The following is a 17,987-nucleotide window of genomic DNA, read 5'->3' as shown; positions in this document are numbered from 1 at the left end:
CATGCAGTCCTCTGATGGCAATATTTGCAACATTATTTGTAAAATGAAGAAAGGCAGTGTTGAGTAAGTGTTGTCTATTCTGCTGCTGTCCAACATTACATGAGGTTTAGGATTAAAACAAAATAGAGATGATTTCTAAATATATGACAATCTCTGATTTGTTCTCATCAGCAGTCCAAAATGCAAATATGTTCAGTTTATTATCATTGAAAACTAAAAAAAAAAAACTGTTGGAGGCAGAGGAGTTTAATTAAAAAGATAATTAAAAAGATGAATTTTCTTTTTGATTACCAACAAAATATTCAGTTGACTCTTCACCACGCCCCTGCCAACAAATGACGCCTCTGATTAATCGATTATCAAAACGGTTGGAGATAAATCCTCTGTCATGGACAAATCGATTGATCAGCTGACACTGAATGCATTCATCTGGAAGCAATGTTTGCAAAAATGTGAATGGACAGCGGTGTGTTTTGCTCCTGTCCTCCTTTAAATGAGATTAATGACAAAAACCAGTGAGAAATCTAAATTAAGCCTGCGTACATCAACCTAAAAGTTCTAAATAAATCAACAGCAGACAACCCTAACTCCTATCAGAATACAACGAGTAACCATTCGGACACTCTGCTGAGCGGAATATAAAGTTAAACAGAAAAAAAAAAATAGTAATAACGATCGAATGGAACCAGCAGCCTGCAGCTCTCTACGAACTTTCCAAAGCGGATCGATGGCCAGTCTGGAGCATCATGTGCTCACCGAAAGGGAGTCCAACTCACGTCAACAGCGAGTCCTCATCACACACACACACACACACACACACACACACACACACACACACACACACACACACACACACACACAGAAGGGATGGCAACTTACCTATCGTCTGCGATGAGCCGGTAAGGACCACCATCACGCAAAACACCAAACGACCGTCGGCTCTCATCCTCCCCTCGGTCTCTTTCTCTGCAGATCACAATGTGGGGGAAAGGAGGGGAAAAAAGGCGCACCGGAGCAGCGGGGCTCTCCGCGGCGGCTCTGCTTTTTTAGCTCTGAGGTTGTTTCCGTTACGTGATTTGACAGGGCACATCATCAGCGCTAAAAATATCCTGAGGGAGTCGGGCAGAAGAGAGGTAGGGGTGGGGCTGCATGGCGGCGGCGGAGGAGAGAGAGCACACGAGACGCGCGCGTTTCATCCCAAAAAGAGCGACCGCTGATCCCTCTGCTCACCGCTCCCCTCCATGTTCGTCCTGCTGGCTCATCTCTGCATCCATTCCCTCTAAAAAATGCAGCAGTTGGCGGCCGCCGTCGCTCCGCTGCTCCAATCAGGCGCCAGTAACGTCAGAGGCGCAGCCGCGTGCGTCAGGAGCGCCTGTTGTGCTGGGCCGTGGAGAACTTTCACTATTATAGGCTTGTTGCGATATCACTTCAGACACAGCGGGCAGCGATAGGAGGATGTGTGTCAGTGTCCTCCGGCGGAAATGTGAGACATCAACTCCTCTCGCGCCCCCCCGCAGAGGTCAGTGTGTCGTCACGCCCGAGCGCACTGCCCACATGTGTGCTGTGCGGACAGCTGAGTGACCCGCCGCGTCCTCTGTCAGCGTGCTGTCACACACTTTAGAGGACACACTGCGCCCGTTTTTACTGCTTCTTTTTTTCTTTGTTTGTTTGTTCTCTGCCCCCGAACAGGCTTTAAATTGTAAAAAGACACCCCGCAGCAACAGGAGCGCACCTTTCCTTCATTCCCTCGCATGGAGCCTCCAGCCAATCCGGGGGACGGCCCGGTGGAGTTGGAGCTGACGGTGGAGAATGTGGAGTCGGTAAGTGACTTGTTGTCAGTACTGAGCCACTTCACTGGACAGGACGGGACGTTTGTTTGGACTGAGTCTGCAGAAGGAGCTCCTCTAACGTCACCCAGAACACCCCCCCAAAAAAACTCACCCGAATGCTTGTTTACCTGAAGAGCTGCTGCATCATCTCTCTATTATAGATACATGTTTTATGTAATTCAACAACTCAGGTCAGAGTCAAACAGCAGCATTTCGTCCAAACGGAAGGAAGCACTTGTCCGTCAATTGTGCTCCAACACGTCCAGATCAGACGATCTGGACCTTCTGGTAACATGAGAGCGGCTATAAGCATATGCTGTCCTAATAATAACTGACACCATGTGCTTTGGATTAGCTGCTATGACAACACATTTCTTCACTCCATTAAAACAATTGGTCTTGCAGCGTGCAGGGTCATTGATGCCGATCAGTCCGTGCAGACTGATGCTCAGGTGCACTTCTCGCATTTTTTAGATCATAATGCAGAGAAAGATATTTTGGGATACTTATAATAATTCTTCTCCGGGGAAGTTTACTTTTTCTGGGCACTATTGTTATTTTAGTTTATTATTAAACTAACACTCATGTGTTACATACAGTATCATCTTCTACCACCTATCATAATCTTTCTTCAAGCTCTGTAGATGATTTTGATGATTTGTCTACATAAAATGTTGTTAATAGGACCTTTAGTTTCAGTCTCTCCAATACTCAAGTCTGACTCTTGCGCTCATGTTTACACATTAATATATTGTGTGTTTTGTTACTGCCATCTTAATATTTTCTTCTTTGTATCGGTTCCTCTCTCCTCCTCCTCCTCCTCCTCCTCCTCCCCCAGGCTCTCTACCAGCTCTACTTTGACCCGGACATGGAGCATAAGAATGTGGCTCAGAAGTGGCTGACCCAGGCCCAGGGCTCTGCACAGGCATGGCAGTTCTGCTGGGCCCTGCTGGACCCTGACAAGGTCTGTTGTCGAGCACTGGTCAGAGCTTCAAAATGTTTTCGTCAGAGGTTATCGTCTGCAGCAGCTTTTTTGTGTGTGTCTGTCACAGCAGTGGTTCCTGAACGTTTTGGCTCATGACTCATTGAAATGAAGCAATAGGTACCTGTGACCCCTCCTAAGCAGTAAAAGCAAATGGTGGTGTTTTAGTTAACTCACTTACTTACTTTACTACATTTAAATGCTTAATTTATTTTGGTCAATTGTACAGTAATTTCTGTCAAAGATGAGAAGAAAAGCTGAAAAATTAAACAGACCTTTCTTTCTGTCTTTTCGCAGCTCCCAGAGGTGCAGTTCTTTGGCGCCAGCACCCTCCACACCAAGATCTCCCGCCACTGGAGCGACCTCCCCGCAGACCAGCACGAGGGCCTCAGGATGCAGCTCCTCTCCCACATCCTGCACTTCTCCCAGGGGCCCAAAATGGTGCTGACCAGGCTGTGTGTGGCCCTGGCCGCTATGGCTCTAAACTTAATCCCACAGGCTTGGTCCCGGCCCGTGGCGGACATGGTGCGGGCCTTCCAACCGCAGAAGCCGGACAATGAAGGTGGCTCTGGTGCCGAGGCCACCCAGGACCCTCACGCTCACTGCCTCACTCTGCTGGAGCTCCTCACCATTCTGCCAGAGGAGTTCCAGAGCAGCCGCCTGGCTCAAGCTCGCCGCGCCCAGCTGAGGGAGGCTCTGGCCGGGGAGTGGGCGGTGGTGTGTCCCATGCTGCGCCAGCTCCTCCAGAGCCAGGACTCCTCCAACAAGGTGAAGGAGAAGGTGCTCCGCTGCCTCTCCAGCTGGGTGGGGCTGGACGTGCCGTTAGGGGAGAGCCACGAGCTGGTCCAGGACTGTTTCGCCGCGCTGTCCAACCCGGAGCTGTTCGACACAGCCGTGGAGACGATAGTTAACGTCATCTCGCAGCCTGACTGCCAGAGGTGAGAGACACACTGGAGGTTCATTACGGTCAAACGGTCAGTTTTCAGGCGTGTCAATCAGAACGTGTGTATGCAGGTACATCGACGCCCTGGTGAGCTTGATGCCTCTGGTGCTGGGACTCCACGACCAGCTGAAGACAGCGGCTCAGGACGGGGATATGGAAACGTCACATGGTATCTGTCGTATCACCGTAGCCATGGGGGAAACTCACTCCAGGTACACACTGATGCACACACACACATCTCCATCCTGTAACCTGGCTTCAGTAAATTGCTTTTATTTGTAATTTTTTTTTTAAATCAATGTGTGTGTCTATGGCAGGGTTTTGTTGGAACAGGTGGAGCACTGGCAGGAATATCTGGCCTTGGTGAACATGATTCTTTTCTGTACCGGCGTCCCCGGTCACTACCCGGTCAGTGAGACCACCAGCTCCCTCACACTCACCTTCTGGTACACGCTGCAGGTAAAGGTTAATAAATTAGATAAATGCATGTTTGGCGGGTTTTATTTCTTTCCGCATTAAAAGATTTTTTTTTCTTTTCAGTTTAGTAACTGAGAAGAAAAAACAAAGCTCCTCCTCTACAGCAACACCGAATGCCCCTTAGCTCCCTCGAGCCAGCAAGGGGGTGTTAGCAGCTAGTTCACTACATTCAGCAAGCTTGCTCTTTTAGTGCCAATAAAAACATAAATAAATAACTCTTTTAAGTGTTATAATCTTATAAACAAGCAGAAACTTACCTCTATCCAAAAATACTACCCGGCCCGGCAGTTACTCCTCACTACTTTTTTTTCTTGCTAACGTTAGCCTCTGAGGTAGTCTGTTGCTGCCATGATGGTTCGTCCCTCGTCTCAGGGGCTGTGTGCTGTAAGTGCAGTGTAACTCTATCTGAAAGCTCTATTGAGTGTCTCATGTCTTAGTTGAAAATAAGAAAACCCAACATTATTATATTTTTTGGAAACAAGCGAGAGTGGCTATCAAGCTAGCATATTAGCACTGGCTGAGACATTTTAGCTGCACTTTCTCTGCTACTGTGGTGCCACTGGCTAAGTAGAAGCTAGCTCAGATATGTAGCAAAGCGTCTGACAAGCCATGTGAAAGACTAAACTACACTCAGTGTGCAAGCAGGTGTAGAAGAGATGGGCAGGCGGGCCATCCAATCATTTTATTCAGGCTGAACAAACTGATTGGACAGTTTAATTAGATGCCTTCAACAACCACAGATACCAGACTTTTTTTTGGTTTAGTTATTTCAGAGCTTTAACTGTGAAAGTGTGTCTTTGCCCATCAAAGGATTTAGTAACCAAATGTTATTTCTGATGGTTTTCCTGCACATTCAGGATGACATCTTGTCATTTGAGGAGGAGAAGCAGGCGGTTTACCTGCAGGTCTACAGGCCGGTGTACTTCCAGCTGGTGGACGTGCTGCTACATAAATCCCACTATCCCTCCCAGGACGATTATGCCTCCTGGTCCCCCGACGACAAGGAGCAGTTCAGAATTTACAGGTAAGCGACAAAAACAAAAGTTTGATTTGGAGCTGGATTTTGTTCCCTTTCTAAAATACAACTGGATGGAAAAATCGGAAAGGATGACCAATGTGATCATGTCGAGGCATTTCTGTTAATGTGGCTAAGAATGATCGCTACAGATTGATCTTTGGATTTTGTCTCCTACTATGTTTGGTTGCTTTGCCTTTCAGAGTGGACATTTCCGACACCCTCATGTATGTGTATGAAATGTTGGGGGCCGAGCTGCTCAGTAACCTCTACGATAGACTGGGCAGACAGCTGATGGACCCACAACAGTCCGCCGTGTGGCAGGTAATGGCATTAATAACTGACTGAGCATCATCATATGCAGCCCTTTCTATAAAGTGTTGGTTATCATCTGCAGTGGATAATGATCAGGGATGGAGTGTGAATCCATTTCCTCTCCCGCTCTCTTGATTTCACGCCACACTTTTTTTTCCTCCTCCGTCTTCAGGACACAGAGGCCTTGTTATTTGGCTTCCAGTCCATAGCTGAGACCATCGATGTCAACTACTCTGACGTTATCCCCGGTCTTATCGGTCTGATCCCCAGAATCAACATCAGCAACGTTATGCTGGCTGACACCGTCATGTACACCATAGGTACACACCTTACAGACACCTCACAGATCATCCATTCTCACTCATACATGAGATTTTGTCAGATGTTTTGAGTTGCGTTCTCAGCAATCATTATTATTATCTATAGCCATAGATGTACATCTTCATCTACTGTAACTCAACCGTTTATTTTAACTACCCCATGACATTCACCTCTCTCTGAATTTTCAGGATCCCTGGCTGAGTGGCTGGCCGACCACCCTGTGATGCTGGGTGCCATATTACCCATGGTGCTTCAGGGCCTGGTGAAGCCAGAGCTGTCCGTGTCCAGCGTCTCCACTCTGAAGAGGATCTGCAGGGAGTGTAGGCACGACCTCGGCCCCTACGCTCAGGACATCCTCACCGTGTCACAGGTCAGACTCGCAGCCTGTTTTTTTAAAAAAAAACAAAAACAAGGTGTGATTACTGTGTGTGTATTAACACGTGTGCTCCTCTGCAGGATGTGCTGATGAAAGAAATCCACAAGGTGAGTAAACAGCCTTCAGCATCCGTCAGATGTATTCTATGCTAAACCGCCTCGTTGAGGACATGATGTATGATGAGTGCTGTGTGTGTTCCTGCGTGTCTGTGTGCAGAGCAGCCAGTCCATGTGGTTGATGCAGGCTCTGGGTTTCCTGCTGTCCGCCCTGCCGGTAGAGGAGATTCTGGTCAGACTTCACTCTCTCATCGCTCCTCACGTCCAGCAGCTGGATACGCTCGCGCAGCAGGAGGTAAAAGAAACTCATTGTGCTTGAAGTAGTTTAACTTTGTGTTATTGATAACTTTGATTGATCAGCTATGGGAATCCATTATTATCATGCACATTTCAAAAATGTACTAAATACACTACTAGTGAAGTATTTGATTGGGTTAAATTAAGTTTGGTAATCACGGCCGACAGAGGTGGAACGGTTAAAGCTTTCTGCTCTCTAAGAGGGGCCCGTGGAGGGCAGAAAATAATACTGTTAATCTTATAAGCAGTGATAACCAAATTTAATTTCAAACCAAAAATATGTACCGTAACTATAACATCAAAAAATACACAATGTTTAAAAACGCTAATGTTTGAGTGAATTTCCTTCCTGTGTGAGCGCCTGCACATTAATGGACATGCCTAAAAAAAGAAAATGTCAAAGAGAGCGGCTACAGACTTCAGACTAACTTTCTTCAGTCAGCACAGAAAGCTGTGTGCTGCAATAGCCGGGAGGATAACATCACAGCCAACTTACCCAGCAAAGTGTTTGCCAGTGTCAGTGAAGGAGCCACCATCACCTGTGAGAAAGAGGAACATGGTATAGAATAAGTAATAAATTTGTTTACGTAGCACAGAGAGTCTGCACGTGCACAGATTTAGTGGGCGCCCCTTCACTAGACCTTTTCAAGGGCCCAGCCATTTCTGACGGTAATAAATATTATTTCACTTGTAAGTACATTACAAATCCATAAAAGACAGTATATTGTGAATATATTTGGAATTTTGCAAGTAGAATGTAATATACTATATACATATAAAATGGATCAATCGTTGGTCTATGCTCTCACAACAGCTGTCACATTCAATAAAACCTTTCATCGAGGCAATATGTCCCATACCCAGTCACCTCGTCTCCCTTTACAGCCTAATCCCAAGAACAAACAATCTATTGTCCACATCCTGGGGATGCTGTCCAGCCTCTTCACCACTCTGGACATCAACAGACAAGCAGACAGCTTAGAGGGAGCGTCCAGCCCCAGACCCACTGCCTCACAGAGCACGCAGAACCCCGTGAGTTCAGCCATACAAATGGAAGAAATACAAATTGAGCGTGAACTGTCTCTGAACAGATCAGTCAGAAATCAACCGTCAACCGTTGTTAACTGACCCTCTCACTTTCATCTTTTTTTTTTAGGTTGTTGTTGTGCTTCAGCAAGTCTTCACATTGATCCAAACCATCCTGAGCAAGTGGCTCGATGACTCAGAGGTAGTCGAGGTAGGAAGCCTTTACTGTATCCTTCAGCGTGCATGTGTGTGATTTCGTGTGTGTGCATGATTTATCCGTGTGTGATTTCTCCACTGACTCACGCCCAGCTCTCCCTTCCCCTCCCTGCAGGCAGTGTGTGGGGTATTTGATAAGTCGGTTCGAACCCTCCTACATGATTTCGGGCCCATGGTGGCTCAGCTGAGCGGGATGCTGGGGCAGATCTACAGCGCCTTCCCACAGGCCTCCGCTCTGGACCTGGCACGGCAGGTACGCCCCCTCAGATCCGGGCCTTAGAAGAAAACCATGTGCTGGAGAAGTCTAACATGTTTGTGGGATCAAATGTCACTCTCTCGCTCTCTCTTTGTGTTTAGATGGTTCACATATTTGCTGGGGAGGAGCAGCACATCTCCAACATCAAAAGCCTGACCGAGGTGTTGACCTCTGCCACGCTCAGTATATTTCAGCAAGGTAATAAACGCCTGCAAGGAACTTTTAATTTGCTTTTGGAGAAAGTGTTGTCTTGTCTCATCTTGTGTTTGGTATTTCAAAGGTCCACGGGATCATCCTGATATTGCCGAATCGTTTATGCACCTTCATGCTCAGGTAAACTGAATATTCATCTCCGTTAGTGTGCACATCTGCATCTCACAAAGGAAGCTTTGCCTTGTAACTTTGTTTTTCTTTAGATTCTTAAGAGGAAGCCTGATTTGTACCTGTCCGACCAGTCGGATGTTAAAGCACTGTTTTACTGTGGTGAGTGTCAGTACATGTTTGAATTGTCCGCAGGTGATTCTCACAGATAAGACTCAGTGTCTAAAGTAGCAAAAGGATTTTTTGGGTATATTTCTGCATTTGTTGAAGTCCAGTAAAAATAATAAACATGAAGTGTGTGCCACTATTTTACCACTTTTACATATGTTTGATTCAGTGAAATGTGTGGTCAAATTCAAAATTGCTGAATTCATTAAAGGATAACTTAAAAACATAAAAAATAATTCTGTGAATATTTACACACCCTGACAACGCAACTCACACCCTTTTTGAAAGCAGAAATCTTAACTGTAGCGGCAAAGCTGTAAGTGTAAGCACCCTGTCAGAAGTGGGTGCCCAAGCTCAATCACACACCAAGGGTGCAAATAAGGTTTTTCCAAAGAAAAATGTTTTTGTAAATTTTTTTGTTACGTGTGACTCATTATCTGAAACTTTCATTTAAAAGAAAAATCGTTCTCTTTTGTTTTCTTCAGGGATTTTATCACTGAAGTTTCCAGAGACACCCACAGTAAAAGCTGCCAGTCTTTTTTTCGTAAGTCGAGGCGGACATGTGCAATCTAAAGTTATTCTGTAGTTTTGATCTCACGTTGACTCATCGGCTCATAGATTCTTGTTATTTTTGCCCTGACCCTGGCAGACGGAGCTGCTGCCTCGCTGTAAAGACATGCCCCCACTGGGTGACGTGTTGCAGAGAGATGGAAAGCTCCTGATAGAGACCATACTCGAGGTGAGCGATATGAAACTATTCATCATTCGCACCCTGTGTAATTTATTCCTGACATTTAAGACCGTCTTCTTTGTGTTTTGATTCCCGTCGGAGGCGGTTGGTGGCGGTTCGCCCCGCAGCCTGACGGAGCACTTCTCTGAAGTGTTGCTGAGTCTGAACAGACACTGTCCGGCTCTGCTGTCCCAGTGGCTGAAGGAAACACTGCAGACCCCCGGATTCCCCTCCGCCCAGGTCTCCACGGAGCAGAAACACACCTTCAGCCAGCAGCTTCTAAGGTAAAAACACATCCACTAACAGTTTGTTAAGAGGAGGTGAGTCAAACAACAGTGCATGTTTTAGAAAGGATTGTGCTCTCAAAATGTTTCATACGATCACAATGACTCGCTGGTGTGTACAATGAAAGGTCTTTTTCATTTTATACAGCCAGTTTACTGCTCCACATCCTGACTGTTGTTCACATGTAGATGTAGATCTCCACCCACATCTCAGCCGCTTTTATATGAATAGTTTGCAAAACACGTTTTCTATGACAGCAGTGCAAAAAAACGGGACTGCGTGAGAAGAACCATAAACCATGAAAACTAAAATGACTGTCTTTGAACTTGCTTTCGGTGCACTTTCAGTCTTAAATGTGCCGCAATTCAATATTCAAACTGTAATGTTAGAAGTATGCGCCTTGAAAATCATTGGTGCTGCAAGATGAAAAAAAAAGTGATTTCTAGATTTGCACTAAATAAAAAGCACACGTCATAACTGTTGGTAGTAACTTGTGAGACAGTACACGCAGTCATGTGTTTACTATATTACTGTATGATGCTGTAACTTTTAGTTTAGGAGAAAAAATATATCCTCATCACAACTCATAGACATGCAGAACAGGTTTGCAGTGATGGACTGTAACTAGTAGTACTTCAGTACACTTTTGAGGTACTTGAACATACTTAATGGAGACATGCTGTGCCAATTTTCAGGTTCATGATTTTATTTTGGTTTTACTACTAGAGCAGTTTTATAGGCTTTAATATTCAAAAACCACACCAGTTCTGTCACACTGTATTCCCCTTCGCTTGGTTTTAGCTCCTGTCTCTTTAAGAAAACCCAGTATCCTCTGGTTGGTCAGCTCACACATGCCTGAACAGAGCCACTGTGCTTAATCAGATGTATGCCAAACTAGCCGCTAGGCAGATATGAAGCAAATGTGTGACATGGTGACATAGTGTGATGTCATAAAGTCATTAAGTTAGGTGCAGGCCAACTGATGAGGCATTTCAGGAGCAGTGTTATTAGTGGGAGGAAGGAGCTTGTTAGTGTGGACTTTGACTTTTTTTAACTTTCAAGATTATTTAAATGCAATAGAATATACTGTATATAAAACACAGAAGAAAAGGGGAAAAACTGACAAAAAACACAAGAGGTCTCCTTTAATACTTCATACTTCCACTGCACTACATTTTGGAGGCAAAATGTAACCTTTACTTCACCAGATTTATGAAATAACCTAATTCTTCATCACCAACTGAATGCTGCATTGCGGCCAAATTAACACTTTGTTAAATTTGTTTATTAAAAAAGAAAAAGAAAAACAGATTTCAGTGATCAGAGAAATGCTGAATATCAGATCCAAGTAATTGTCCATGTCCATGTTATGTACTTGTACTTTTGATAGTTTGATAGTTCAAGTACATTTAATATCTGTTACTTCAAGATGTTTACCTGAGTACCAGTCGTATGGGAGACTTTTAACTAGTAATATTGTAACATGATATCTTATCTTGTTTGACTTTGGGATACTTTTTACAAACACTTCAGATTTGTGTCAAATTGACACAAATATATAGTGAAATATAGCGATATCAACTGTTTTGACAAAACTCCCTGACATGTTTTTCTTCCCTCCAGGGAGCAAACCAACAAACGTCGTGTGAAGGAGATCGTGAAGGAGTTTTCTCTGCTCTGTCGAGGCCTGCAGGGGTCTGGATACTAGATTATTATTAGACTGAGCTGGCAGCACTGTGACTTTTTACTCCTAAATAAGTCCAAGTGAACTTAAGATCAACAGAAAACACAAACCTTAATCTGTTTCGATGATAAATGGTGCCAAACAGTATTTTTTTTACTCGGGTAGGTGACACTGGACTATCAAAAAAAGTGTTTGACTTGGACTGAACCAAACAAAAACACAGATAAAATGAGCCTTTATTAGAATGAGTGGGCCCTCTGTGCATCATGTTTTTAATAAAAATACCTCTGTCACATCAAAAGCTGGAAAAAATTAGGTGGGAAAAAGCATCACGTTGCCTTTTTTCTTTCTTTTTTTTTTTTATCTCCGGGCATGGATCCAAACCTCTGCTCCGTCTGACAAAACACACAAATAAACAGTTTGTTCTTTTCAGCTGCGTGAGCAACTGCGTGTGAGTGTTCTCTTATTTATTGTTTCTCCTCTGTTGTATACTGCTCGTAGCTCATATTCACACATTATCAAAATATAGAAACCCCACCCATCCCCACCCAAACCAGGCTTCTTCTTCTCTCTGTTAAAAAAAAGAGAGCCTTTTAAAAATGTGATGTCATTACATTATATAGCTTAGAACTCTTGTACATGTATACTTCTGCTAATATATAATAAAACAATGTCATCACTTCCACAACAGAAAAAAGAAAACAAGACAGACTTTTTTTTTTAAGCAGACGACATGTCCTGACAACAGACTGTTCATTTTTTTTTTTAAATCAGTGACATCACTGTGAGGGATGGCAGTTGTTGGAAGTTTGGATCCTGTGTAGAAAAAGTGGATCTGAGGAGTGCGGTCGTGGTGGTCGGTGCACTGAGAGGTGGTGCTGAGATGAGAGGGATCTAGTCTGTCAGTGTCGTCAGTGACTCTCTGTGCATTTCAACCACGGCTCAGCACACTGTCGCAGTCCTGAACTGTCCTGGCTGTTCACTATCGTATCCTCGTGAAGAGGTTCAGCACTGACTTTGATTCCTGGGAACAGAAAAAATGGTGTAAAGAGCTTTTATTATGTAATAAAGAGCTGTGACTAATGATCATTTTGGTATCACGTTTTTATCCCCTATTGGTGTGCCCCGGATGGGTCTACTACTCAGTATTATGTTTCACTTTACTTGAAGGTAAACAAAAAGAGTAACCAATGACTTGTAGATTAAGATTCAATAAGTTGTCACTAGTTAGTTCCAAGTTTACCAGCAACAACCCATGAAGAATGTGGACAGACTGTCAATTCAAATGTATTTATGGACTAATCATTACTTAATGATTCATTTATACAATATTATCTACTGCATCGTCCTGAAATCAAAGTTACTCAGGAATTACTCATTAACGATCCATTAACTATTGAGTAGTTCCTGATTCATTCCTTATTCACTTCTCAGTCACTACTCACATTTTTGTGTGACTTCTTGTTAAGTGTCACCATTATTTTCATCACCTATTAATCTGCAGCTGATTTTCTCGATTAATTGAAAAATGTCAAAATACTGTAAAAAAAAAAAGGTTCATCACAATTTCCCAGAAGAATTGGTTATTTTTTCAACCAACAGTCCAAAAAACAAAGACTCTTCATTTACTATCATAGATAATATCAATAATATCAATGCATTTGAGAAGCTGTAACCAGCAAATGTTTGACATTTTTTCTTACAAATGACTGAAATAAATAATCAGGTATCAAAATAGCTGGCAATTCATTTTCTTTCAATTGACTAATTGATTTATGATTTGACTTGAATCCCCAGTTGCCTGTTTCTATTAGGAGAATGATGACTTCAGGTATTGTGAAATGCACGGACTTAAAATGAGACCTCAAAAGAGCCATCGTGACATCATTATCGACATCATGACACATATACTGTACCTTGGTGCAGCGTGTCTTACTGAAGACGTTCCAGAAACGTAGTGTCTCATCCCCGGCTCCTGTGACGATGGCCTCCCCATCTGGTGACACAGCCTGAGAGGGGAGGATGGAGAGAGAACCGCAGTGAAATGGTGAGCACAGTGATACAACCAGTAGAGAAATGTAACAGAGTAAAGTTACCCGAGCCCTGTACTCAAGTATTTCCACGTTGTGCCACTTTATACTTCTTCTCCACAAGAGTTCAGAGGGAAATATTGTACTTTTTACTTCACTACATTTGGACCACTTTGGAGTATTCCTACACTGTGGGATTGCTCCTTAAACTTAACTAAAGCATTGTAATACTTCCTCCACCACTGGATGGATGTATGGAAAATACATTGGACATGAATATGTGGCCAGTGGGTTTAAGAAACGAGAAGCAGCAATGAGTAGGTAGTCCAGTTACAGTGAACATAAAACCATGATCTTACCAGATAGAGCACTCTGTACGAGTGTCCTGTCAGCTTGGCCACCTGTGTTAGTGATGGATACTTCCACACCAGGATCTGGTTCTGAGAGTAGCCGTGAGTGCTCACCTGTAAACAAACAGGGGACAGTGATCAAGTTTGAAATTCAAGCTTGAAATTACCATGAAATGTTATGTTTATTAATTGCTAGATAGTATCTTAATGTCAACACTGAGATGATTACGAATACTTAAATATTATTACATTGTCATAATAATCTGCTACAAAGCCACAATTACTCCTTAATGACACTGAAATGTGTGCATTGTGTGTGTGTGTCTGGGTGTGTGTGTGTCCTCACCAGTTCGTTAGCATGTTTGGACCAGGCCAGGTTGCACACCTGCGAGCCGGTGTCGGTGCTCTGCAGCGCCTGACCCGTCAGCGTGTTCCAGAAGCGCAGGCAGCGGTCGGCGGTGCCGCCACCTGACGCCAGCAGCCCGTGCTGGTGTGGCGACCAGGCGATGGCCTTCACTGCTGCCAGGTGATCGCTGTACTGCTGCATGGGGAGAAGGCTGGAGCTGTTCCACACCAGCAGCTGGGCCGGAGCAGGAGACGAAAAGGGGATGGGATGGAGATTTATTTGTCTCAGGAGTCATTCATTCAAAAGTCCCTAAGAAAAAGTTAATATTATCTCACCTTGTTGTCGTTGCCTCCAGACGCCAGGTGCTGGTGGTCAGGAGACCACTTGAGACCGCACACTTCTTGTCTGTGACCTTGCAGCCTCCTCTCGGCGGTAGGGGGGGTTCTGACGTCCCGCTGGAGGATCACTCGGTCCCGACTCCCCGACGACAGCTGCTCTCCATTCCACGCCAGGGCACCTTGGGCACAAAGGCTCATATTTCACTGCGGCTGTCAAAAATTCCATGTGCTATTTCTTGATATGACAGTAACACGTGTTTGGTGACACAAAATACAGAATACGTTGGATGTTATGATCAAGTTCCTTTCTGTTTGGAGATTCTCCTTGTTTGCTAAAAGCAGATAGTACCCAGCCGGGGATGACTGACCTACACGTGCCGAGTGACCCTCCAGACTGGTCAGTTTCCTCCCTCCCGCAGCGTCCCAGATCTGAACGTAACCCTTGTGGGTTCCGACAGCGACAAGACTCCCCTGACAGGACCAGAGACGAAGTCAAATCACACTGCTGATTTCACATCAATTCAGTTAAGTTTCTCTCGTACCAGGCAGAAGATTCAGCCTCACCCTCTCATTCCAACAAACTGATGTAACGGAGTCCCCGTCCACTGACAGGTCACACAACCTTGTCACCTGTTACACAAACACAAACAATAAACGGTTACCACTTTTCTCTTCAGCAGATCACACACACATTATATTCACTCCCCCCACCATAACCGGGTAACTTCACCACACCTGGCTGGTGCAGGCGCTCCACAGGTAGACGCAGGCTCCCAGGCCGACGCTGAGCAGGTTGCCCGCCGACCAGTCTACCAGGTTGAGGTAGAAGTCATCCTGCAGCTCCGGAGCGTCCAGCACTTTGAAGGGGATCTTGGAGATCTTCCGGGCTGGTTTACGAGGGGAGCGGAGCAGCTTGTGACTGCAGATAAAACATTGTGAGGAAAAGGTCAACCAGTGGTAAAATCTGAGCACCGTTTCATGTTCGGCTGCAAGCACTCAAGACGTGTCGTACCTCTTGTTACTAAGTGGAGACAGGGAGTACGGCGAGACTTCATTATCGCTATCGAAAGGCACTCTCTTAGTGTGGACAGTGTACTGCGGAGGAGTAGCGAAGCCAATAATTACACTCGGGGATGATTTTAGTCATATCATCTGATGTAAGACAGACACAGACTGGCAATTTTCTTGTAAACTCGTACCCTAAAAAGGCCGTGAGAGTCCTGAGAGAGGACTGCATGCCGGCGGTCGTCTGTGTGAGCGTCCGGCACAGTCTCTATCCCTGCCCCCAGGAGCTCGTTCCTCAGCAGGGCAGCGTACGCTACAGCATCTGCAGGGGGAGGGAGGCAGAGAGAGTGGTGAGGGGAACACAGACGGTGGAGAAATAAAACTCAGGATCATACAAAAAACAAATGGCTGACCTTTGCTCGAATCTGAACTGGCATCCTTTGCTTTATGGGTCTGATTTGGGGAGCGACAGTTCTCCTGCAGAGGAAATGGAAAGGTGTGTCAATTTGATCATTGTTTTGTTCGTGTGGGGCAGTGTAAAAATATCAAAAGCTACTGCTGCAACTAACGATTATTTTCAAGATCGGCTTCCTTGCCAGAGAAATCGTGAAAAACTCTCATCACAATATCCCAGAATTGCTTAGTTTGTACAACCAACAGTCCAAAAACCTAAAGACCTAAACATTTCAGCTTAAAACATGAGTGAAAACGATTAACAGATTATCAAAGTAGCCGGCGATTTAATCGGCCAGTCGACTAGCAGGCGTGAAAGGGTGCTCACGTTGGCGTAGTGGAAGTTGATGCTCCAGTTGCTTCCAGCGCGGGTGGGGATGAAGCGGTCCCCTGACTTCACGCTGACAGGACTGCAGGTAGCACTCACACACTGGGGTGGCAAGAGACACACAGTGGAAACAGATCACAACAGGAACATCAGTATTTGGTTAAAGAGACAATATTACTCATGGGCTTTTAATTGCCAGATTATGGCTCTCTCACTATGTTAGTCAGATCAGGAGAACAACATTGTATTTGTTTCAGCTTGCAATCCTGTATACCGACATGCAGAAGCAAACATGAGATGTGTGTGTATGTGTGTGTGTGTGTGTGTGTGTGTGTGTGTGTGTGTGTGTGTGTGTGTCACCTTTGACAGGCGGGCCTCAGTCGGCAGGTTCTGGTGGTTGATTTGCCTCAGCAGCCGTCTCTCGTACTCCTGGTCCATCTCCTCACAGGCAGCGAAGGCCCCTGCGCTGCGCTGTGCTGCCCTCCCCGCCCCCACCCCCGTTTAAACCTCCTCCCGGCGGGGAAGTCCGCACTGGAGCCCCATCTCTGTGGAAAAACACGTTAGCTTCATTGAGAGCACAAAACGCACACACCGACCGGCCTGGTTAGCATGGTGTCCGGGCTCCGCTACATGCTTTAAAAGAAGACCAAGTCGCCGTCTGTAGGGTTTTTTTCTTTTTCTCTCTCGCGGGCTGGCTCACGGACAGACGGACAGTATCGAGGTGAAAGGAGCCTCGCGGTGCGCTATTGACAGCCGCACCGTTGTCATGGCATCGTGCTCGCACACAACAACTCGTCCGAGAGGCAGCGTTAACATCAGCTGACGACGCTGCCGCAGCTCCGAGGCTCTCTCTTACCGGCCGACACGGAGGCTCAGGGGAGCAGGTCGACCGTCATCGTCGTCGGGGGGGGGGGGACACCAGCGCCGCGGCGGACACACTGGGGGCCAGCGGTGCGCCCGAGTGCCAACGCGACTCGCTGATGTTGTTTATGTTCGCGACAAAGATGGCGACGGAATCAGCTGTGGCAGAAATTCTCTGGTTGACTTCTGGTGCCTGTGCAAGTCAGGCACGGTGCGCGGCTCGACAGCGGCGCCCGCTGGCGATGCGTGCTTACTGCAGGCAGAGGCGCACTGCGGCTGTTTCGCCATGTGGCCGCGGGGTGTCGCTGCTGCACTGCAGACGTTGTTTAGCTGGCGCTTCCAAGCAGCCCCAGTTAATGCAGTGTTTGACCTGTTTGACAGCTAAAACATTTTTTTTAACATTTATATATTTACATTCTACTTTCACTGCATATATCTCAATACAAAAAAACAGTTGTTCATGCAAAGTTCATATAACATAAAAACATGAAAAATGTCCCTATTCAGTGCAAGAATAATGCTGCTATCTTCTTAGTGAAATGCAGATTTGTGTTGTTTCAATGCAAATTTTATCACTTTCCTACAGTTTTGGTTTGATAAATTCAAAAGAAAAGAAAAAAAACAAACCACTGGGACCCCAAACATTGAGGATGTAAAGCCGATCATAGTATCATACCAAAAAGCTACGTAAAAAAAACTACTGATTCCCCCATATATACATTAACTAACTTTAAAGGCCCAATATGTAATAATTTTAGTTTTTTTTTAAAAAGTCCTAAAATGAATAAATGTTCAACACAGTGTGAATAAGTATATGTATTATAATATGTATTGTGTTGCAGAGATATCTACTGAAGTTAGCATGCTAACCAGATAGCTCCAGCCCATCCCAGTACAAATCTCCTGTCTGATTGGTGTAAACACTAACCCTGCCATGAGTTTCCAGAGCTACCAGTCTTAGCTGCTGCAGTGAGCAGCA

The 17,987-nt window shown here is 45.2% G+C and overlaps 2 protein-coding genes across 3 annotated transcripts; one reads left to right on the top strand and one right to left on the bottom strand.

Moving 5' to 3' along the window:
• The first annotated feature begins 880 nt into the window (after positions 1-880).
• On the top strand, positions 881-12,072 carry LOC119010755 (importin-13-like). 2 transcript variants are annotated; one of them, XM_037083178.1, is made up of 22 exons: positions 881-1,519; positions 1,690-1,820; positions 2,668-2,793; positions 3,109-3,749; positions 3,826-3,966; positions 4,072-4,213; positions 5,089-5,255; positions 5,450-5,570; positions 5,734-5,881; positions 6,071-6,252; positions 6,339-6,365; positions 6,475-6,609; positions 7,497-7,643; positions 7,768-7,848; positions 7,969-8,106; positions 8,211-8,307; positions 8,390-8,442; positions 8,526-8,592; positions 9,084-9,142; positions 9,248-9,337; positions 9,431-9,612; positions 11,237-12,072. In XM_037083178.1, exons 2-22 carry the CDS (start codon positions 1,752-1,754, stop codon positions 11,319-11,321), a joined length of 2,898 nt encoding a protein of 965 aa, XP_036939073.1. In that variant the 5' UTR covers positions 881-1,519; positions 1,690-1,751; the 3' UTR covers positions 11,322-12,072. The 2 variants fall into 2 exon arrangements, with proteins under 2 accessions (XP_036939073.1, XP_036939072.1); XM_037083177.1 differs by having other exon boundaries at positions 881-1,820.
• fzr1b (fizzy/cell division cycle 20 related 1b) lies at positions 12,034-17,232 on the bottom strand. Its single transcript, XM_037083179.1, has 14 exons — positions 17,004-17,232; positions 16,508-16,692; positions 16,148-16,249; positions 15,780-15,843; positions 15,561-15,688; positions 15,374-15,456; positions 15,097-15,280; positions 14,926-14,991; positions 14,730-14,832; positions 14,359-14,540; positions 14,024-14,257; positions 13,687-13,791; positions 13,214-13,306; positions 12,034-12,321 (listed from the first exon to the last, which is right to left on the bottom strand). The coding sequence occupies exons 2-14, from the start codon at positions 16,583-16,585 to the stop codon at positions 12,280-12,282; spliced, it is 1,464 nt and encodes a 487-aa protein (XP_036939074.1). The 5' UTR covers positions 16,586-16,692; positions 17,004-17,232; the 3' UTR covers positions 12,034-12,279.
• Between the last annotated feature and the right edge of the window lie 755 nt (positions 17,233-17,987).

This window comes from Acanthopagrus latus, chromosome 21 (genome assembly GCF_904848185.1).
Source record: "Acanthopagrus latus isolate v.2019 chromosome 21, fAcaLat1.1, whole genome shotgun sequence".
In the NCBI taxonomy this organism is placed as follows: Eukaryota; Metazoa; Chordata; class Actinopteri; order Spariformes; family Sparidae; genus Acanthopagrus; species Acanthopagrus latus.
The sequence above is the reverse complement of the archived record's forward strand: the minus strand, read 5'-3'. Positions and strand labels throughout refer to the sequence as shown.

Bases quoted from the DNA above. Each gene is read 5' to 3' on its own strand.
- LOC119010755 (XM_037083178.1), top strand. From the start codon at position 1,752: ATGGAGCCTCCAGCCAATCCGGGGGACGGCCCGGTGGAGTTGGAGCTG. The intron at 8,308-8,389 runs GTAATAAACGCC...GGTATTTCAAAG, and splicing joins GCTCAGTATATTTCAGCAAG to GTCCACGGGATCATCCTGAT. The intron at 8,593-9,083 runs GTGAGTGTCAGT...TGTTTTCTTCAG, and splicing joins TAAAGCACTGTTTTACTGTG to GGATTTTATCACTGAAGTTT.
- fzr1b (XM_037083179.1), bottom strand. From the start codon at position 16,585: ATGGACCAGGAGTACGAGAGACGGCTGCTGAGGCAAATCAACCACCAG. The intron at 15,457-15,560 runs GTACGAGTTTAC...ACTCCTCCGCAG, and splicing joins ACTCTCACGGCCTTTTTAGG to TACACTGTCCACACTAAGAG. The intron at 12,322-13,213 runs GTACAGTATATG...TTCTGTTCCCAG, and splicing joins GTAAGACACGCTGCACCAAG to GAATCAAAGTCAGTGCTGAA.